The 23,378-nt window shown below is 43.1% G+C and overlaps 1 protein-coding gene across 7 annotated transcripts in view; it reads left to right on the forward strand.

Annotated features, from left to right (window-relative positions):
- The window catches only part of lrba (LPS-responsive vesicle trafficking, beach and anchor containing), a 146,706-nt gene that overhangs the window by 10,962 nt on the left and 112,366 nt on the right, over window positions 1–23,378 (forward strand). For 6 of the 7 annotated variants that reach the window (XM_031863004.1, XM_031863002.1, XM_031863006.1 and 3 more), the window contains exons 15-26: window positions 6,341–7,723; window positions 7,837–8,027; window positions 8,778–8,931; window positions 9,613–9,793; window positions 11,457–11,578; window positions 12,195–12,302; window positions 12,379–12,520; window positions 12,907–13,261; window positions 18,835–19,004; window positions 20,600–20,684; window positions 20,930–21,063; window positions 21,815–21,876. In XM_031863004.1, the coding sequence (XP_031718864.1) occupies window positions 6,341–7,723; window positions 7,837–8,027; window positions 8,778–8,931; window positions 9,613–9,793; window positions 11,457–11,578; window positions 12,195–12,302; window positions 12,379–12,520; window positions 12,907–13,261; window positions 18,835–19,004; window positions 20,600–20,684; window positions 20,930–21,063; window positions 21,815–21,876 (3,087 nt within the window). The remainder of the gene's footprint in view (window positions 1–6,340; window positions 7,724–7,836; window positions 8,028–8,777; window positions 8,932–9,612; window positions 9,794–11,456; window positions 11,579–12,194; window positions 12,303–12,378; window positions 12,521–12,906; window positions 13,262–18,834; window positions 19,005–20,599; window positions 20,685–20,929; window positions 21,064–21,814; window positions 21,877–23,378) is intronic. The other variant, XM_031863003.1, reaches the window with a different exon arrangement.

The following is a 23,378-nucleotide window of genomic DNA, read 5'->3' on the forward strand; positions in this document are numbered from 1 at the left end:
ACACACACACACACACACACACACACACACACACACACACACACACAGGTCAGAGACAGCTTTGTTTATCCTACTCTGTGGATCTTCTTCTATCTCCTCATCTGTTTCATTTTTACAGTTTTTTTTTTTTTTTTGCGTTCCGTTTCTTTTTCTCCGTTTTAACTCGCACACTCTTTATCTCTCTCTAGTAAACACACACACTTGCACACACACTCACATCTTGCTTGAGTATTGTCAGCCTAAACATTCACCACATTACTGTAACTGTAGCCCTCCTCCTCAGTTTGATTGCAGCCAAACGGACAGCAGTGTTCAGTCGCAGCCATCGGCTCTGTCACCCATATGTTTAGTTTGAATCTGACATAGTGCAATTCATCAAATCAGAAATTAGAGAGCATTATCGTCTGACCCTCTAACTCGCAGCGTAGGCTAGCATTCTGGAATAGTAATTGGACCTGGCCTCTCCGTGCCCATCAGATTAAGCAATGGAACCATACAGTGATTATAATTTAAAAGCTAGTTTCAGTGTAAGCTAATGGAAATGAGTCCACCAGCCCTTCCACTCTTTACTTATGTATAGTCTCTCTGTTTCACTTTGCACAGATAAAAATAAACTTCTGGCACTTCTTATTTCCAAAAGCTGAATTCAAAATACTGCTTAAGAAATTCACTGTTATCATATTACGCTACTTTCTTCCAAAGCAATGAAGTAATTGAGGTTGGTGTCTGAGTTTTTTTTTTTTTTTTTTAAAAGCCTGGCAGATTGAAGGCTGAGTTAAAGAAGTACTTGTGATATGAGACGCTCCGCTGCAGCGTGGGCTGCAGTGAGTGTTGGCGTCCAGTAGGGGGCACAGACAGACTGCCTGGGAGATGATCAATGATGGCAGCAGTTAGTACGATGGTGCGTGTTGCATGCTGGATGCTCTGAACCACCGATGTCTCTTCACACCGCTTCACACTGTAGAACTAACCGGCAATTAAAATACAGCGTGTTCAAATGAAAGGCTAAGGAAATGTTTCACATTAGCAGTCGAGGCCTGTGTTTGATGTAAGAGGGTCACAAAGATGAGGGCACAGTGTACGTACAACAGCAGAGGTTTGCATACTTAACTATATTGTTCTGTCTTTTAACATTAACACTAAAACAATTTTATAATCCCTCTGTTTAATATGCATCTTAAATTCCATTGCATTGTGGACAGTAACAGCAAAATATATATATAAATAATGTTAGTTAATTTAATATCATTCGGAGATATTGGCTAAATATATATATATATATTTTTTTTTTATACAAAGGATTTCGCTTTACCCTAAGTTGTTGTCCTTGTTTCTTCTCTTCATATAGCTGCAGAGTTTTGGGGTTTCACTTTGCAAAGTTTCTAGTTTGGTGTTGTGCAGAAATGATCATATTGTTGTTTGTATACGACTCGCTGTAATTGCCTTTTCCCCCCCATAATCACACGAGATTAATGCCGTTTCTTTCGGGCTCTAGTTACAATGCCCAGCACTCTTCTAACACATACAGTGTGTGTGAATAAACCCCTGCTCCTGTAAGATGTAAGATGCACAAACACACACACTACAAATGCACGCTCCGTACCGTACAGGGACCCCGCCTGTGACTTGGATCGCTGCAGCGAGAGCAAGCCACCAAGATACATGCATCTGCTATAAAAAAAGCTAAAAAAACTCAATTGCAATTTTATTGTCCCGTATGATAGATTTCCTGCCACCTTTGTAGCACCAAAGCTGTTTGTCACTGTTGCTCTCTCCTCCCACTGCTGCAGGGCTCTGTGTGTGTGTGTGTGTGTGCGCGCATGATTGTGTGTGTGCACCCGTGCGTCTGTGTGTGTGTGAATGTGAGTTACAAGGCACATTTTCTCTTTGCCCTCCTTTTCTCTTGGGCTCGAGGAAGCCCTTCTTTCCAAGCCCATTGAATATTCATCGGAACCGTGCGAGAACAATCGGAGAAACAAGGCCTCATAAATACAACCAGCCCACTGGGAGCCTCTTGATAAGTGCATATATGCATTCACAAATACACATTTGCCCCTTTCTCCCCTACATAGACATTATGAATTGGTTTGCCTTCGGTCAACTGTGGTAAAGTTGTCAGTTTGACATGTGTAAGGTAATGTGCCTCACCTTGCTAGTTGAGGCAAGTATCTTTGTTCTGCATTTTCTTTTAATGCGTTATTGTGTTTTGTGTGTCCATAGTTTTCATTAGCTCCACCAAGGAGGTAATGAGGTTTGGTTTGTTGGTTTGTTTGTCCGTTTGTCCGAGTTGCGGGGTAGATACACTCATTATTGTTAACTGGATGGAAAATATGGAAATGAAAATGGTCTTTGCTGGGGGTCTACGCTCTCTGAGTGCCTCTTCTAGTTGTTGCATTCCAGGCATGTTTTGTTATGTAGAATGTAAGATGTGTAGTTTTAACAATACACTAGTTTTATTTCCCATTTCTTTCCATAGTTCATGGCATTTGCTCACATTATTGGCTTTACAAAACTAGATTAAAATCTTGATTTATCTTTTGTGTATAACAGTGAACTGGAACCATATTTGGTATCTTTTTTTCTGGTATCTGTTTTTGTACAGTCATACCAATTTGTAAGTGTACAAATGTTTATTTGAGTCTTCCTGGGAACTGTGGAGAGACTTGATTTGTGCTTTGTGATTGGCTCCAATTGTCTTTTATCACTGTCCTACTTCAAAGTGAGATTCCTCTTGTTTAGTTTTGTTTAAAGCATAGAGGAAACAAGAGGCACTAAGAACCTGGTTGTGATTTGTTAAAAAAAATAAATGAGAGAAATCAATGTGCACTTTGTTACTGTGTGTGTGTCTGTGTCAGTCATTAGAAAGTAAGTATATCTGCGTAAGCATCTCTCTGAATAGACAGATGTTCCTGCAGGTGGGCACGCTGACTCAACAGCCCTCCCGCGCTCAGCACACACACCCACCCAAGGTGCCCCTTGTCCATCTCTACACACAAATCAGTTTGAGAACGAGGAGATCTCCAAAAGAACGACATCGGGGCGTGAAGGTTCCTCCGCCCTTCAGACTCCCACTGTCGGCTAACTTCATTATACCCGCCAGTTGTTTTAGCACAAAGATAAATACGAACTGAGCCAACAGATCTTTGACCAAATACAACATGCATTTTGAGTTGGTCATTTTACAATCATGTTTAGAAGTTGAGCATATTTGGAAGAATTTAGTTTAATTAATAGCTAATCACCATTTTTGTGTTCATTGAGAAAAGCAGAATAGTTTTGCCATGCAGCTTTTGCCCTCTGTGGTTTTTGAGACATTACACACAAGCTGTGAAGAGTTTCAGAGAGATGCATTGACAAGTGGACAAAGGAAGGAGAAAGTGAGAACGTTGAAAAGCCAATGCTAGATAATAGCCATGCATCAGGAGCTGTCTCTGCTATACAGTAGCCAATCCCCAGGACATCAGTTTGATCTTTCATCTTGTAATTCTTGCAAAGATATTTGTCTCAAAGTGAAATAATTAGCTGATGGAAACCTCATGAATTTGACTGGTTGGCTTAAAACTATTGGTGTACAGTATCCGATAGGACATTTGTGCAAGCTTGTCTTCTTATGGTTGTGATAGAAATTACAGATAAAGTCTGTATGTATATCACTGGATCAGATTTGAGGAGAAAACCAGGAAGAAAAATGTTTTTACAGCGAGTGAGAACGGAAGATATTGCGAACAAGAGCGAAAACCACCCAGCCAGCACCGCAGTAGCAGATGACATTGATTTTGGAGGAGGAATTGCATTTAGCTAATCGGATTAGAGCCATGCTGCCCTCCCCATTTCCCCTTTGTTTTGTGGTCGCTCTCTATCTATTTATCTAAATGGGGACTCCCAGGCTCCGACTGCGGGGGTCTCCCAAGATCAGCGCTCTACCACGCTGACCCTCACCAAACAGGTTGTGGTGTGGGGTCTCTGCTTATTCCAGATCAGTTACACAGCACAGACATGGGGACAATGGAAGGTCTCTGTTCTGTATAGATTGTTGTGTAAATATGATCACAGGTGTTGTTTGAAGGACCAAGAGATGCATTTTATTGTTCATTTTTCAAAAGTATTGCGTGAGGTGAAACTACAGAAACTTTCCGTATTGAAGTATTGCAAAGTCTTCTTGTTTATGATGGTGTGTCCCATCCATTCCAATGCACTTTGAGTCCCTTGTACGATGCGGCCGTGCTGCGCCCAGTTAATACCATGTTACCTGTCACATTAGAAAAGCCCACCATGTTTTTGTACATTACCATAACATTTTCCCATACCCCACTGAGGCCAGGCCGAGTCATGGAGTAGAATGAAATTAGATTAGATCAGTGCTGATGTCTTAGCCACCCAAGGCAGTTTCTATATATTGTAGCAAGGCTAACCGCTCTTTTAAAAACCACAGACTTATACTACCTCCAACGGTAACTGGATCTGTTACAGAGCCCCATTTAAGGCCAGCACACATCATCTTAATGCACAGACTGCATCCTGGATCTATGACGTTATGCTCTCCCGCGCAATTTCCAAAGCAGCGCACTCTGGATGCAGCCTTTTAAATTGCTAAAAATGCTAAATGTCAAATTAAGCTCAAACTAATGGGGTAGAAGGTCTTGCTGTGTGTGATCGCTGGGGAAGAGAGAAAGACGGACTACTGGCGCATTTAGAACAGGTTGTGCACTCTGAAAACAGCTATGGATTACCAATCACTGCCTCCCACTACAGAAGATTAATGAGCACCCGTGTAGCAGGCTAATTTAGAACAATAACGCCTAATTAATTACAAATAATCAGCTTCTTTCTTTCCCTTCCCATTCTTCCACTCTCCATGACTCACTTTCTTCCTCTTCCTCCTTTTTTTGCAATTTCTTATTTTTTTTCCCTTCCTTTTGATCTCTGGCTTTCTCATTTTCTTTCTCTCTCTCCTTCTGTCCAAATAGCCTCAGGTGAAAAGGCAGCAAAGTGGGTCTAGTCTCTTCCCCCCCCCCCCCCCCATTCCACCACCAACCCATCTTTGACTTTCTGTCCTCCAAGCCCAGTGATTAATGTCGGGTCTTAAATTAGGCGTGGGAGGATTTGCCGATGCTGGACACGCACTCAGCACAGCTAGCAGACACACACTAATAGTATCTACTGCTAATCTATGACTGCTTACATGGATGGGCTCTTCCTCAAATGCCACTGCAGACCATTGTCGATATAGAGTAGTAGTCTAGTCTCCCCTTATCAGATGTAAGAAGACTGATGGAGGTTAATAGGCCGTGGGCAACTGCACATAGGAGAGAGGAAAAGTTTTAAATATGGCACGGTTAACCACAAATGGTCCCAGTGGTTAGATGCAGTAATAAGCTCTCAACTAAAGAGCATTTTGAGAATATTTCCCCTCCATAATGTAATGTTTCCAGATGAAACCGGGTGTTGGGGCACGATATGACTCATGGAGAGATAATTCAGTTAAACGGCTCACAGTGTGAACCGATAGATGGCAGTTTGAGATAGGGAGGGTTTATTTGATGAGACGGGAAGATATGTGATGTCATGTGTTGGAATTTTTTATGTATAACTACTGTAACATGAGATAATACAACGAACATGTACTTTTAACTAACATAGTTGGGCAACATTTCATGATGCCTTCTCTGTATTCTCAAACAAAAACATAATTACGATCTTTACATACATTTTTCCAACAATTTTACAAAAACTACACTTACAGGATAATCTCTGTTTCAAGCAATTTTGGTCTTGTTTTTGTAGTTTTGGCTATACGTCCTATTGGTAGCAACAAAATGATTGTCACCAAGTTATATGTTGAAATCTGGGAACACAGCAACTTAAACAAGTTTGATGGAGCAAGAAACACAAGCTGTTAGACCATCATTAAGGTTTTAAACAAACCCCCAAGTTAGCCAAACTTGTGTGGTTGTCCCCGTTTAACATCCATCACAGTTGTCAGACTGACTTCCTGGTTCCACTTTTATCTGCTGTATTAATTGTAGTTGTGCACTTAGGTTTTTACTATGCAACGACCTTTCAGGTGCTTTCGCAATAAAGTAGTGTTAATATTCATCAAAACTGTTTTGTTTACAAATTATTTGATCATCTTACTTCTCGTTTCTTGATCGTCGGACTTCATTTGAGCAATGTCACTGTTCTCATGTCTTGGCAATTACTTTGGTAAATACAATGTTATAAGTCATTGAAATGATGGCCAGAATACAAAAATAAGACCTAAATTGTCCTTCGGTTGGAGAATAGACCAATTGGGTAGATTGGTGCCACCATTTGAACACATCCTCTTTTGTGTTTGCAGGTCACCTTTGAGCAGCACAAAGACAATCTGTCCCGTATGTTTCGTCAGTACCAGCATCAGGAGTCTGCAGGCTCTGTGAGCACACTCCGAACCATCTCTGGCGTCAGCCAAAGCTCGGAGACCATGGATTGTGTCAACGGGCCACCGGCAGAGGAGACGGCTCCTTCCACTGTCATTGAGCTTACAGTGGACGAGCTGTCCCAGAAGTCCCCCGACTCGGCTTCTCGTTCCGCCGTCACTTCCGGCCAACCGCAGGCTGCTGGTGGAAGGAGAGACGCATCCATCACCATGTCCAACATCCTGGCCGGCGCAGAAGAAGAAGAAGAGCAGAAGTTGGTTCAAGAGTCTTCCAAGACAGGATCAGGTGATGATGGAAAAGAGACTGAAGCTACTGTGACACAAAAAGACGATATAGAGGAACAGAGTGAAGAGACCAATAAGCTGGAACCAGTGACTGAGGCTTCCACTGACAAGAACACTGATGATATACAAACATCAGTTAGCGACCAGGCTGAAACAGATGACACAAAAGCAATGGAAGAGGTAAGAGACTCTGCGAGTGATGAACCACCTGTACCAGATGATGAAAAAACTGAAGCTATCAAAGGTGAATCATCAAACTCCATGACAGAAGACTCTTTGAATGAAGCAGATGTAGAACCGCCAGTGGTTTCAAGACTAGAAGGTAAGGCTGACCAAACGTCCCCTGAGGCTGCGGCCCGTCTGGAGAACAGCGAGCTGGGTGGAGCCTCAGTCTTCAACGAGGACCTGGTTGACATGTCCTCTGTCAGTGACCAGATCCTTTCCAGTGATGCTGATGATAGCAAAGGGGAGTCTTCTTATGCTTCAGCTGCTGCCGCCGCAGAGGAAGGGGAGGTAGGACAAAAGGAGGACGATAAACACGAAGAGGGTGACGACAAGAAAGATGATCAGGAAGGTCATGAGATGAAGACGGATGCGGAAAAAGAGAAGCGGGAGGTTGGAACACAAGAGAGTGAAACTGAAGAGAAACGGGACAGTCGGACTCCTCCAGCTGAAACACCTGAACAAAGTGTGACAGAACCAGCCAAAGAGGAAGCTAAAGAGGAACAGTCTTCCTCTGCAGACCAGCAGCCCTCCGACACCACAGCGCCATCTGCAGGCCAGGAGGTTGCAGCAGCATCAGACTCCACCTCACCTAGCCAGCCTTCAGAGACCACCAACACCACTGAACAGGGCGCTTTGTCCGCTCCCACGGACGGGACCCCCGCCGCCTCCATCTCTGACACCCAGAAGAGTGCAGACTCTGTCAGCAAGACCAAAGAGATCAGAATTGCCAGACTAGATGTGTCCAATGTCGCCTTAGACACAGAGAGACTTGAATTGAAGGAGACCTCTACAACAGTACGCATCTTTTTCTCTACTTTTGATCCTTCAATACATTATGTTGTATGAATCTGATCGGTTTCAGTTCCAACCCCTTATGTTAATGTTTATTGTGTGGTGTCTCTCTGAAGGAAAGAAGCCAAGGCCAGCCGGCGGCAGCAGCAGCAGGAGGGTCTTCAGGTCAGCAGAGAGAAGGCAGCGGCACTTCGGCCCCTCGATCCACCATGTTTCGTATCCCAGAGTTCCGCTGGTCCCACATGCACCAACGCCTCCTCGCTGACCTGCTCTTCTCTATTGAGACAGATGTCCAGATGTGGAGGAGGTAGGGTAGCAATCCGCTGACTTTGCTGCTGCTTTAGCTTACAACTATATTTTGTTAATTGATTAATGGAATAGAGATTTATTGGCATTGTGTGCCTCTGAGGAGCAGACAGGAGATCCCATCTCACAAGCCTTCTCCTAATCAAGTGGTGCCTGAAAGAGTCTTTGTTTTGTCACAGAGAAGGTTTCACTCCTAATTTTTGCTTACTTCACATTATAAACTGTATAATATGCCATGTTTCAAAATGAGGAATTTCTTTCTGCCTATTTACACATTTAAAGACAAAAATATATATATTTTTTGTAGTGGCCATAATCTTTACACAAACATTACATTAAACTAAAAATCAAGTCTCTCGGGATACTTTGAAATTCATGTCGCATTGAGGACACTTGATGAGGTGTAGACCAAAGCGCAAATGTTTTCATAAAAGATGGGATATGTAGGATATTTTTATCCCTGAATATTAGCATTTAAAGCAACTTAGAACAATCGGATCTCTGTGTTAGTTACAGTAGAGCAAATACTGTGATAACTCGTGCTACTTTTCTTCTATTCTATATTTAAGTTTCTTGATTTTTGTTGTTCTTTTTTCTTTTAATTTCTTTTACTATGTTTATTTCAACACCAAAGCAAATTCCTTGTATGATTAAATCTACTTGACAACAAACCGGATTATGTTTCTTCTACTTGTCACATTCTACGTTGTGTTTCGTTAACAAAGCGATCTTTTTGTTCTCCTCCTCTCAGTCACTCCACAAAGACCATTCTGGACTTTGTGAACAGCAGTGAGAACATCGTGTTTGTCCACAACAGCATTCACCTCATCTCCCAGGTGGTGGACAACCTCATCATGGCCTGTGGAGGCATTTTACCTCTGCTCTCTGCTGCCACCTCTTCCTCTGTGAGTCTCCGTGTGTGTGTGTGTGTGTGTGTGTGTGTGTGTGTGTGTGTGTACTTAACCGCGGCTGTGTATATATATATATAGTTGATGGCTCCAGTCGCAGGAAGTTATCCATCCAGATTGACCTTTTCCACAATCACATTAGCCCACCGTTAGCTGCCTCCTAACATTGTTAGTTTGTTTTTGTGTTGCCTCATCTCAGTGGCTCTTACATGATTCTTTGTCTCTGTCAATGACTGTATTGCCCGGTCTAAGACACAGGTTGAAGTTCAATCCCATCATAATTCAGTTGTGTCTGGCCTATAACAAAATGAAGACTGAATTTGTTTTTCCCCGTTGTATTATGTTCATGTTTTTGAGAAACATTGTTTACATGGCAAGTCATTTTATAGTTGAAAGTAACTGTACAATTATTTGATCAGTTTTCTTATACAAGTGCATTTTTTTTTTTACTTTACTTGTATGTTACCACGGCATTCTTTAGATTCATTTTTTTTCTTTTCATGTATTTTTATTATTCATTTAAAGCTAAATTATTGTTTTTTACTCTATAGATAATAGCGTTTGAAATCAACCTGTATTTAATCCATACTGAATGAACAGTTGAATTATGTAACGAGGATGTTCTACGATTACTTATCCTTTTAATTACTCTGTGAATGTTCCTCTTTCTACTCCCAGCATGAACTGGAGAACATCGAACCATCCCAAGGCTTGACGGTGGAGGCTTCAGTCACCTTCTTGCAGCGCCTGATCAACCTGGTGGATGTTCTCATGTTTGCCAGCTCCCTCAACTTCACCGAGATAGAAGCTGAGAAAAACATGTCGTCGGGAGGCATCCTCAGACAGTGCCTTCGCCTCGGTACGCACGCCGATGCTTTTGCTTTGTTCCTTTTCCCCGTCACTCGGTCTCCTTCCTTTACTTTAATAGGCTCATGCATTCTTTTCCTTTTTGTCTAGCCGTCCTTCTACTCGTCTGAATTTCCATCTTTTATCTCCCCCTTTCACAGAGCCCTCTGTCCTCCCCTGTTCATCGATCCACCTCATATCAGCCGGCAGTAGCTTCTTGTATTTGCCTCAGTCATGGCTCCCTGTAGCCTTTTTGACCCTCCCTTCTGTGTTCCCTCTTTCTTCTCTGCCGTCTTCCTCTCCATCTCCAGCCGCCGCTCTCATTCCCTCGCCTCTTTCACTCTGCTCGTATCGGCACTCTCTTATCTTGTTATTATAACCCCACTGCATGGCAACACTCTAAAATGGCTGCTATCATGATATAGTGAGTTCTACATAATGGCCTTGGCTGCACTGTACTGCAGCGTAGCCCGAGGCCTTTTTCTGCCTTCTGTTCCAGGCTATTACAGTTTCCTCTGACAGCATCAGAAGCCAAGCCACACTCGAGCTGAATAAAAGATATTGCAATTCCTACATTATTCATTTTATGTGGTGCACCTTTTCAGCAAACATGGTTCAGCACACACATACACACAGACTCACTCATAGTGGAAGTGGTGCAATACTTTCTACACTGATTTAAATAATTTCTTTGTGCTTTGTTCCATATATGTAATGGTGCATAATATACGCGTTCAGTTTTTACTTTTAGATTGTCACTACAGTGAAGTATACAAACAAAAAGGCTTTTAAAAAATGCAAACTTGTTTTACAAAGAGCTCAGAAATGATCAGTATCGTTGCCGCTGTTGGGGTTTTGCTGGAAAGTGATGCCAGCGTACTACAGGTCCAGTTTTAGAAAGCAGCCGTTATGAAATGAATATTTGATGAGGTATGCGCTCCCCATTGCTGGCACCTAATCTGATTTTGGAAGACTGTAACAAGGTTTTAGCATCTCCACCCCTCCCTCCCCCTCTCTTTTTATAAATGGTCATATGAAAGAGTAGTCCTAATGGAAAAAGCGAGCCCATTTCCAGACGGAATAATTCCCTCCTTCGTAATCTAAATGGCTCAGAGTTAACATTTGTCAGTTGTCAAGTACAGAACGGCGGGGGTTGGGAGGGGCTCCAACAGAGAGCGGCACATTAGATTACAAATGGTAAACGTGCCAGTTTTGAACCCACATAAAGTTGTCGGACCACAAGATGTTTTTGCGACAAAGGTCGTATTTTGCCGCCTAGTCAGCATGTGCACACCCTCGCAGTGTCATTTGTTATGGGAGCTGCACACAGTGGCTGTGATTCAAGAGCACACCCTTGCACTGTGACCTCGGGAGGAGAGGTGGAGCAGGGAAGAGTGAACGATGCTGCCAGAGTTGGCCAGAGCACTGACCTTGTCATGGCCCCACTTTTTCTCCTTTTGTTTTGTCTCTCTCAGCTGCTGCTGTTGTGGTTTTCTCAGTTTAGAAGCAGAAATGTTGGTGGTTTTTTTTTTTTTTTTGTTTTGGTTTTTTTTGTTTGTTTTTTTTTTGTTTTTTTTTTTTGTAGGGGATTTCAACATAATCCTTCCACATATTACTCTAAAAATGATTTTATTTACATGATGTCACATCATATCTCTTTCTACATCTCTCCTCAGTGTGTGCTATGGCAGTGAGAAACTGCCTGGAGTGTCAGCAAGCCCAATTTAAGCATGGCGCAGAGGCCTCAGCACGCGGCTATAGCACTGCGATTGGACCGTCCACGTCTGCAGCCGCACAGGCAAGTAACCACAATCATCCGCTCACTTCATTATCTTGCACATTTTGTTCAACGTCCTCTGCTGTTATTAGATCCGTACAATTGTTTCCCTTAAAACACAAAACATTATAATCTCAGCAACCTACTCTCACTCTACTGGAGTTTTTTTTTCACACTTAAAAATAGCTGAACCTTCCTTTCCCCTTTTCCTGTACTCAATAGTAAACCAGGAGGAGTGTTTGTCCTGCTCACCAACAACAACCAAGTGCTATTGCATTAGCTCATATCTTATTGAATTACCAAACTGGTTGCTATTTCTGACACTAGACGAGGCCTTTTGTCATTGCCCCTTTGAATTGATACAGTGACTTCCAGTAAAGTCATGTTGCTCTTCCCTGAACTGGGTGTTAAAGCTCATTTATAATGCAGTGGCTCTATAGAAAAGCCATTATGTTAAGGACATGATCCCAGGAGGGATAGCTTCTCTATCCTGTGAAACCTTACCCTACTCCATGAAGTGCACATGGATTAATAAGCATCCTGATTGGTGTAAACGTGCAATGTGCTGCTCTCACTTTGCTTTGAGATTATAATACATTTCTTTGGCTCATGGTTTGATTTTCATGCACGCATGCAGAGTCCTGTTGATGCAGTGACCGGTGGGATGTCTCCAGTCAGAGAGCTGGACCGGCTTCTACAGGACATGGACATTAACCGCCTCAGGGCGGTCGTCTTCAGAGATATCGTGAGCACAGCACACTGATGAACATGACTGCTTTTTGCAGTTGACACAGATCGTTTAGTGTGTTTGTTTGTTTCAGGAGGACAGTAAGCAGGCTCAGTTTCTGGCGCTTGCTGTTGTCTACTTCATCTCAGTCCTCATGGTGTCTAAGTACCGCGACATCCTGGAGCCCCACAATGACAAGAAACACCCTCAGCGATCCCAGTCGGCCAGGAGCACAGGTATACAGAAAAATAAATCATAAAAATATGTATCTTTTCGGGTAGATGACGCTGTAATCCGTAATGCTTTCTGCTTTCAACCCCTAAATACAAAGGTGTGTGTAGAGTACTTACGACCCCCTTTTAGATTCGTCATTTGAATCATTTTTAGAGGCTGTTGAATCTATGTTGCACTACACAGTAATAAACTATAAAATGAGAAAAATGAACTAAAAAAAAAGCAGTTAGTTTTGTCTTGTTTTTCTTGATATTCACATCATGACCAATTGTGGGTGTCCCAAATTCAAGATTGGGAACCACTGCAATTAAACTCTTATATTGCAGACGTTACTTTATTGCTCACATTTCCTCTTTATTATTTGTCTTCTTATTATTTGTCTTCTTAGACAGCGGTGCCATTTCTGGTGGACTAGAAGTGGAGAATGGTGTCTCTCTCCGGCGGTATGATTCCGGCATCGGTGATGACCACACCTCGACCGCCGCAAGCGAGGCAGACCTCTCATCCTCTGGCATGACTCACGGTCCAGACGCCATCTCAGAGGCCCTGTCCACACTGTCTTCCGAGGTCAGACCTTCCCTTCCTGCCGATTCAAAGGGCAAGAATGTGAAGGACATTCTGCGCAGCCTAGTGAGCGCTCCAGCTGATCTCATGGTGGATCCAAGTCTGCTGCCACCAGCGTTTCTAGGAAGTCTGGGCGACGCGGCCAGAGAATCATCACTACAGTTCCGCTCCTTTGATAGGTGAGGCCTCCGGTTCAAACATGCACACATACTATCGTACTATTTATAGAAAATCATGTGTTTCGGCCATGCGAATAGGGGATTGTGGGAAAGATATCTGGACTATAATTCCTCCGGTGCACACCTGACAGCTTCGTCAGGTTCTCAAGAGCCCATATGGTGCAAATACACAGTTGATTCTCAAGCTTCACAGTTGACAGTTTTATACCATTTATCCCGACATAACCGCAGGGGTCTTTTGAAAGTCAGACCTTGAAGACATCTCAGCTTGGTACCCTTAGAGGAGGTGGATCATGAAAAGACTTTCTGTTGCAGAAACCTCTTTGAACTGGGGGGGGGGGGAACTTAGTCTCTGACTCTTTCCTCCTTACTCCCATTGTTGTTTCTTTGAGCTGTTGATGTAGGTGCTCATCCCAAGCAAACCGCCATACAAAGAAACTGTCTTATGGAAAACAGAAGACATGTCTTGGATGAAGAGACACAGAAACGAAGCTGGCAGGAAGCTGCTTCTTTTCACCCTGTCACTGATATTTAACGACTTTCTTTTTCATCTCTCCTGCTGCTCGTCTCCCCCGTCTAACTTTTGAACCGTTATCCCGTTTCTGGCATAAATGCATAATTTGCATTACCCCTGGAGGTGCAGTGGTAAACAGACAGGAGTAAGACTTCAAAAGCAGAGCCTGGTACAGAAGCCACAGACGGGCCCAGGTGAGAGAAGATGGTCACCGGTCTGGTTTGCATTTGGAGCGTTCACTCCGAGACAGACATTCACAAAATTCTGAGGGGGGGGGGGGGGGGGGGAGAGAGAGGGGGGGAGGGAGAGGGAGAGAGGGAGAGGGAGAGAGAGAGAGAGAGAGATTTCTCCGTTTCTCTCTCTCACAAACGCACTTAGTCAGTCCGCCTACCCCCAACTGTGGGAATTCCACGGCATCTCTGTGATCGCATTTCTTTATCTGAGGAATGCTTTGTCAGGTCTCAGGGCGCTCCTCATATCAGGGGGATTAGACTGGCTCCTGTCCGCTGAGCACACTCAGTAGGAAGAGAGGACGTCAGGAGAGCTGGAGAACATAGACTAACAGCTCGCTCGTAGCCTATGGGAGCCTCTTCATGCAAGGTATACAGCCCAGGCTCCCTTTTAAGATAGAATAGAAGCCTTTCTGAGGATGTCAACACATGAACACATAGCAGGGCTGTAACTGATACTTATTTTATCAGTTAAAGCATAAGGTAGCCTATAAATATATACTTTTTCCATGAAAATGCACCAAAACCAACAGTACATTTGTCATTTTTTTTCTAATTTCCAACTCTGTCTGGCTCTCAGCCCAAAAACATTGCTTCTTTCTTAGGATGTAAATCTTCAAAAAAGGGGTCACGAATATGTACTTTTTAATAAAATAAAAGGCAGAAAAATTAAATCTACAATACAACCTTACTCGTCCTTAATCTATTTTCAATTGATTGAGTTTATAAAGTACGAAAATGTTATGAAAAATTACAATTTCCTAGAGCCCACAGTGGCTTCTTTGAATTGTTCCTTTTGTCCGATCAACAGCATTAGATTGATATACAACAGAGAACAATTTGCAAATCTTCACATTTCGGAATTCTGAACCAGCTTGGCATTTTGCTTGATGAAAATAATATTCAAAATGTCATTTTTTGGCAACTTAGTGAATTGACTTGACTCTGTCAGTACTTAATATATGCACACGTTCAAGCCATCCTTCCACCCATCTTCTCGATGTTCCCTCATTCGAAGACCTCACCACTGAGGTGTCAAATTATTTAGATGGTTCTTGGTTCAAAACTACCTTACTCTCCATATCATTCACTGGCTTTACACCTATATTTATTCCCTTATCTCCTGAGGTTACCACCCTTTATCAGCCCGCTGTCTCCAGTCCTTACACTTACCAATTCTACCTACCACGCATGCAGACATGCTGTGTTTATTATCTTGTTGTAATGACTCTATCACTGCTCAGCATCTCCCACTAACCAGTAAGTCTCCCAGTGACACCAGTACAAGCCCTAGCTGATATTCTGCACTGACATCTCCTGCCTGAGCGTGGCAAACTTTCCACTTGCCCAGAGGGCAGGATTTACGACACAAATGTATGAAAGAAGCTGGGATCCCCCAGATAAAAACTGTGGGGTTGGTCAGGGGGTGAAGTACCCTGACTGATTTATTGACTACTGGAGACCTGCTGGGTTTCTCCCATCCATTTCTCAGCCATGCCCCTGTTATGACAGCCAGTCTGCAAATATTTGCTGACACAAACCAGAACTAAACAGTGTCATTGTACAAGCCGGTGATTTAGACTGCATGGTTCGGCAGAATATGTGCGTGTTAGACACTGGGATATACATGGTGCGGTTGTTTGCATTCCTGGCAGAAGACCCTGCATGCATGTTGGAGTTGACATGCAGATGAGTTGTGTTGATGCTGAAGTGTTGTTAATGTACTGCTTAGGAAGAGGGTTAGCATGTCGGACACAAACACAACGGAAAGAGTGAAAATCCAAAAGCTACAGATTAACTCAGCCAATTTTTTTTTTTTTATGCAAACACTTCCAGGATAAGAGGGTTTGCACACCAGTGCTGGAGAGGTGCTGACCACAGTTGAGAAGAAAAATGGTCGCACACTCGAAATTCAAAAAGACCTAGATATCCAAGACAGGCATGTTGATACGTTGGTAAATAATTAAATTCTGAAATGAAACTGAAAAATTATTTTAAAAAGGCCATGATAAGGATATCTGCAGGAGTAGAAAACTTCAAAGTAGAATGATAACAATTGCCGCAATGGTAAATAAAAATGTTCAACTGTAAATCCCACTGGAAACCCAAACAAATTAAATCACTTACAGCAAAAGTATTTTAAACTTGCATTGAGAAAAAGAAGGCTTAACACATTCATACACCTGCACATACATATACGATTACATAAGTATGTACATGCATATCAACACATTGCATTAGGTATATAACTAACAAAATACAACCTTTTTCTGCCCCTTGTTCTACATAAGTAACATCCAACGATTGTATTTCTGATACAAACGCCATAAGCAGTGCAATATGCTCACACACTCACAAACGCATGAAAAACATTGAGACTCTGCTTTTCTCATACCTTTAGGTCCCAGTTGCTCCCCTCATTAATCACTCATGTCATCAAGTTAATGCCCCTCCCACACCAGCCATCATCATCCAATCACAGCTTGGGATGCCGTGGACTTGATCGCACTTGATTTGAAAGTGTGAACATGCAAATGTTTCTGTGTGAATGTTAACGAATAACATTCTGAACATTAACATACACACGGATGTACACTCCTCCCTCACAAGACTTGGCTCAGTTACTACTCTAGAGCATGTTCATGTTTTTTTTTTTTTTTTTAGACACACACACACACACACACACACCTGACACTTCCTTACTCATTCTCGCAATTGTTTTACCTGAAATAGCAGAGATTACTGGAATCAGTGTTTACCAGACTTATCCATTGTATGTTAAAGCCTTTAAATAATGCAGCCTCAGCCCAGCACGCGCACACACACACACACACACACACACACACACACACGCGCTGCCCTGGGCTCCTGTTTGTGGGTTGAGTGGGGCCGCTGACGGCTGATTAATCGACTGGGGCGGCCCACTCATGATAAGTGTGGCTAATGACCTGCTGAATAATTCACTGGGCCTTTGCAGAACAGATGGAAGGCCAAACACATACACGGACGGATGTTCACTGGCAGACTCGCACACACTTGTGCGCTTGTCTCTGCGCCCATATGCATATATTCAAATATTTTTGGACACTTTCACGCACACGCTCCCTGCACACAGCAGGGGGCCTCTGTCTCCCTCCCCTGCTGTTGACAGTTGGGGTGCTTCACGTCAGCGCCGCCCTTGTTTCCTGATACCACCATCCAGCCCGCTCTCTATCAGAACAGAGAAAAAGTAACCAGAAACTTTTCTCTCCACTCTCTCCTGGCCATACCTTTTCAGTTTGTGTTTTTATTTCAAACACAACTGTAAATCCCTCTGGCCTTCGTATGCAGCTCTATTATTCTTAAATCATACATCACTTGAAGCAAAGTTCAGCTGTCAGGGTTCACAGTAACTTTTAATAGATCTGATCACCTGCCTTAAATCAACTGAGAATAGCGTTTGAAACTGCAGCCAGGTATCTGTCTGCACCACAGGGAGCCAGACCCAACTCTCCTCTTTGTGTGTGTGTGTGTGTGTGTGTGTGTGTGTGTGTGTGTGCATAAACACTAACTCCGGGAGTATGCAGGAATGTATTGTATGTTAGCTCTTGTGTCCGTATGCTCACATTCTTTTATTCCTATATTCAAATCTTGTGCATTTGATGTATGCTTGTGTATCTTGGTGAGCCTGCGTTGTTTTGTGTTTCTGAGAGGGAGCAGTAACCAGTGATTAGGCCCTGCTTCCCTTGTGTCAGCACTGATAAGCAGGGCCAGGCTCTCTTTGATATGGCCAGTGGTCTGTCAGAGCCCTGGTGTAAACTGACAGCTTATCTGTATGCTGCTCTCCTCCCATCTGCTCTTCGCTGGTTGGGGATTGAACTCCATTCGCGCTACATCTCTACGAGAAAGACTTCCTGTTGCGTTACTAGAGGGACATCTAAAGAAGCAGCATATTCAGTGTATAGATAGCTGTGTTTAGAAATGACAATGATCAGGGATTTGTGCTCAACAGATGAAAACATGTTTTAGTAAAATAAGTAATGGTGAATGTAAAACTTGACCGAAGCTAAACTGGGTACCAAACCGTAATACTTTTTGAATACAAGCAGAGATTTGTGTAGAATGAAGTACTGCAAACATTCATCCAAAACTGGAATCAAACATGTATTATTCTTTCATCAGATATTTTCTGTTCTAAATTGTGAAATCAGGAAACAAACGGTATCTTATTTCGCCAGGTTGTTGTACAGCTGCTTGCGTTAAGACAACATTAAATGCTAATGCCTTCAGAAGTTTGGCATATTTTGTTTGAAGAAAAACGTGTGTTGTTGAAGAATATTCCTCAAGGGGAAGGTATGGCATGCATACCATATTCCAGGCATCATATTGGCACGGGTAGTTTGAAACAATAACGGCCATATTATGTGCTTCAGAAGGATTACTGTCAATTGCAAAAAGCTTTAGTGCATACCGTGGAGGCTGAAAACATACACCAAAGGTGGTCTCCAGTTGTTTGTACAGAAATATACAGAGCATTTTGCTCATACGCTACACACTGTGATGCATTTTTCTTCACAAGGCCAGTTTACTTCTATGGCCAAGTAAACAATTGAAAGACTGCTGCATGTGCACGATGAATTTAACTATTTTAGAATACTTTGTGCCAGTAAAGTAGTCCAGTAATTACCCTTCCAGTCTAATGGGTTTATGACAGAGTTGGTTTTGTTCCAGCCATGCTGTGAACATTAAAGTCTCACGAGGCTCGCTGTGAGCTGGCACCGTCACCCTCTGCATACAATACTTCTGTCAATGTGACAGCTAAAGGAGCAATCCGTCTCGTCTCTATACAGAAGTGTCGTCGTCGCACCCAAGAAAGCGGGCATGGCACCATCTCCAGGCACCTCCGCTGCCGTCCCAGCAGCCACTGCCGCGTCTGTGTCTGGTGGGACACCTATCGACAGCGTCGCCGTAGTATCTTCTGGTGACGCGTCACAGAGCACCTCTGCAGACTCTGCAGCTAGTAAGTATGCACACACACACACACACACTGACAGGGCAGAGGAGTCATAACCTGGTTGAGTGTTTTGAAAAAGTCAATATTTATTTTGCTCCTCTGTGTCTGGCAGAATAATATTACTCTGTTAATTACTCCATTTATTAAAGGCTAACAAACAGTTTCGTTGCTTTTATTTATTAAAAGTAATGAAAGTAAAATAAAAAAAAAACACTTTACATGCATTACAGTTAATAGATGTAAATAATAATTAATGTTTTTTAAATACTACAGTGATTTCTGCTACGAGAGTGAATTCAGGTTAATGAATAAAATAATAAAGACGCACTTCTTTTATTACAACTTTAAAAGCACACCAACTCTACTATATTCACTGATTCAGCAGTGACAGTAAATTATCAGACGCCCAGCTCTTTTTTTTTTTTTTTTTTTTTTTTTGTCACCTTTCTGCATGTGCTAGTGTGTATTAAAGTGATGTGTTTTTTCACTGAGGAGTCTGTATGTTTAAGAGAGGAGGGTGTGACATGAGAATTGGGGCTTGCGTGTTTTAGGAGATGTGCATTTACTGTAAAAATCAGGCTGGGAAGTGTGTGTGTGTCTGTATGTGTGTGCCTGTGAATAATGATAATTGTTAAAGCTGTATGCAAAAGGTGCTTTGTGTCAGTGAGCAGTGTTGAGTAAATGTGCGTTGCGAGTGTATTTTAGTGGGGCAGTGGGAGGACTAATGGAGACGTTCATTTACTCCTCTTTGTTTGAAGGAGCTACTTCAGCTCGAGAGAGATACTTTTACCAGGCCCACATGGCGCTGCTTAACACCTTACATGCACGCACACACATTCCAGCCAACATTACACTGTCTGTCATTCCTTAAGAGTTATCCCTGCTTTGAGACTGTCCTGGCTGGAAAAACAAGCCCGCTGAAACACCAGAGGAATCCCCCTCCTCCATATTCTGCTGGGCATTAGCTTATTTATGAGCCACAGGGAAGTGAATTTACTGCCAGATCAATCAAACATAGACTTTGTACCTTGTGTGCCTCTGTCTCCAGAATTAAGTCGTAAAGCACCTTTTAGTTGTATAATGAAACAGTCACAAAAACAGGCCAGAGGGTTAAATTGGTATGTAATGACTTAACGAGTGAAAACCATTTGAAAATAAGTCATTAATTTAACATCACAGGTGTAACTCTGAAAATATTTCTTATTTATTACTAATACTTAATACTATGCATGCGTTTGATATATACATATATATATCTGGCATATTAAAAAAACTAAATGATTGAGAGGTTTCCATCATTTAAACCTCTGAATTGTAAATTGATAAGGAAGACGTATTGTGCTCTGAGTACATCATCACTATCTAGCCATAAAATGCTACTTGTACCCCCACTTGCCCTATTTGACCATAAATCCCCCGTTCTATACATTTGAATGGAGGCCATTGTATTATTTCATAAGATGCATGTTTCCGCACAGGTTTATGGTGCTACGCTGGTCGTATAATGTATTGCTGTGTGTGTGTGTGTGTGTGTGTGTGTTGCGTCTTATTCTTGTCCAACATCCAGACTAATAACAGAGTTCTTTGGTTTCTCCCTGCAGCAGGCGGCCAGGTTCCAGCCAGCGCTAGCCTGCCATCTGTCCCCCCACTCTCCCCTGTGACCCAGAACACAGCCCCCAATATGAGGTGATTCATCTTCTTTTCTCTCTTTCTCACATGCACACACACAAGCATCAGCTTTTTATGCACACATGAGCGTCAGTTATTAATACATATCCACTGTGTGTTGCTTTGTCCTAATTCCAATCTTTTCCTTCACATTGAAGACTGATATTTGACTGATCTTTATATTTGTAATTCAATTTCCTGGTTGCATGCCAATTTCATTTTACTTACGGTGTGCTGTTTCGATTACATCCCCATATTTCTAGTATCTCAGAACGTCTGGAGCATGCTCTCGAGAAGGCAGCTCCTCTGCTGAGAGAGATCTTTGTGGATTTTGCTCCCTTCCTCTCTCGGACTTTACTGGGCAGCCACGGACAAGAGCTCCTTATTGAGGGCACGAGTAAGTACAACGTCACAATTGTTTCTGTTTTTTAATCACTTCCTGTCAGACCTCAAGGATGGCTTTTAAGTGTCCTCATTTAAATGCTATAACGTATCCAGGCCGTGGTTAATCTAATAGTGTGATGAGCTTGCGTTGGGCCAAGAGATGGTAGCTGCACTGAAGGTTTCTAGGGGGCCAGGTCATAGGCCAGGCCACTAATAGCAGTGTTTGGGGTGTCTGCTGCCACCAAACAAAATGGAAAGTTGATTGATAGCTGCAGGGGGGCCTTAAGGGAAGGCAGGGGGAGGTGTGTGTGTGTGTGTGTGTGTGTGTGTGTGTGATGGTGCATGTGTCTCCGTGTCATATGAAGAGCAACCAAAAGACCAAAGGCTACTCTGCCTTCTTCCCGTCTGTGCATGTGCAGCAGACTCTGGACACTCTAGTCCACCCCTGCCCTCTGAAAGCCCAGGGCTCGCCATTAGGGATCAATGGGACATATGTTGGCCAAGTCAGGCCTGTAATACAAGGCCCAAATATGTATTAGTTTACAGTAACATCATGTCGGCTCATTAGGCCCATCAATACTATCTGCTCTCTTGCAGATGGCACAAGGTTAGGTAATCCGTGTCTATTTTTTGTGTGTGTGTGCGTTGTGCATGAATGTGTTCCCACAAGTACCGAAGAAGGTTTATGAAATAAAGCGTGCACAAAAATAATTGTTAATTGTCAAATGTACATTTCTGACTCCCTTTCTTTCAAATGTCTCCAGGCCTGGTGTGCATGAAGTCCAGCAGCTCAGTGGTGGAGCTCGTCATGCTTCTGTGTTCACAGGCAAGTCTTGCATCTATATCTTTTCTCACCCGCTTTTCCACCGATCTGATTTATCTGGCTCACCTTGAGTGCAGTAAATCCAAACCGCCCAGAGTGGAGACAGTGAGCCATCCAATGCCTTATCTTTCCCTCCACACTGCCCTGTCCACCTTCCCACAGTCACCCCGTCCCCGAGTGAGGGCAGAGAAACCGGAGAAAAGGCATCTCTGGCCTGCAAATATCGGTTTGAGGGTCAAGGGTGGCCGACCCGTCCGCGTCACCTCTGACCCGAGCGTCGGCCCTTGTGGCCTGGCCAAACTGATGAGGAGGGATAATGTAGATTTGATGGTGCTTTGCATTGATTATCCCTTCCTTCTCTGTTGTCTTGTGGGTGTTTTGTTGCCAAGTTTATTTAGCTGCTGCCGGATTCATGAATACTAATTCAGGATCATAAGCAGGCGTGGGCCGATCAATGATCGCGGATGCCAATAGATCACTTCAGGATGGCTGATTAGCATCAAGACTCACAAAGCTGCTGAAGGCTGCTGAAGGTTTAGGTTCTGCGTGCAGACCAAAGCACGCTACACAGTGTAATTTTATATTTATGTACAAATGCATTTCATAAAACGGTTTGAAGTGTTACACACACACAAACAGTTGCCCTCAGATACACACATCCAGTGACAAGGACAACAGATAATAACTCCTCTCTGGCCCTGTTTGTTTGCATCTTTACCATTTAAAGCACCTCATGAAAAAACAAAGATATCCAAAAATACAAAAACACATCTGATTAATGACTCCTCTCTCACCACTGCGCTCTGCTTTTTTTTTTTTTATCAGCTCTATTTCCTAAAGAAATAGCACCTGTCATCTGGCTTTCTTTCCTGCACCTTCTCCCCCTTTTAACCCCTACTCTGTTTGGTTCCCATTATTCACTTCGCGTCTTCTCTAAAAAGGTAATACAGTCAGATTACACATCTGTTTGGATGTCAGGGGCCGCGCATAGGTTTGTGCTAGTGGGACACATGGAGGGAATGCGAGCCCTATAATGTCCAGAGACGCAGGAGTGAAAGCTAGATAGAAAACCAAAGGGAGAAGAATGACAGTCTCTAATGCACCTATTTGTCATATCTGTCAGGGTGTTGTTTAATGCTAATCTAATCAAAGGCAGAATCTTGGTGATTGCTCCGCTGCACAGCTCATGCCTCGCTTCCCCCTTTGGTCCCCAGCCCAAGCTATTTCTTCCTTTCTCTAAGCTCCAAGCTACCCCACCCAATCCACACACACACCCAATCCACACACACACACACGCTCTCTCTCTCTCTGGGAGAGGAACAGGGATTGGCCAGCGTAGTGTTGATTGCTTCAATAAATCATCCAACCAAATTCTTTCACAGCTAATGCAAATGTAATTTTATTGTTGTGTGAGGGGGGGGGGGGGAGGGAGGGGGGGAGGGAGGGGGGGGGGTAGGGGGTAGAGGCGATATGCTGCTTTCCACGGGGGAAAAGAGGAAAATGGG

Source organism: Anarrhichthys ocellatus, unplaced genomic scaffold (assembly GCF_004355925.1).
Source record: "Anarrhichthys ocellatus isolate YVR2014 unplaced genomic scaffold, GSC_Weel_1.0 scaffold28, whole genome shotgun sequence".
In the NCBI taxonomy this organism is placed as follows: Eukaryota; Metazoa; Chordata; class Actinopteri; order Perciformes; family Anarhichadidae; genus Anarrhichthys; species Anarrhichthys ocellatus.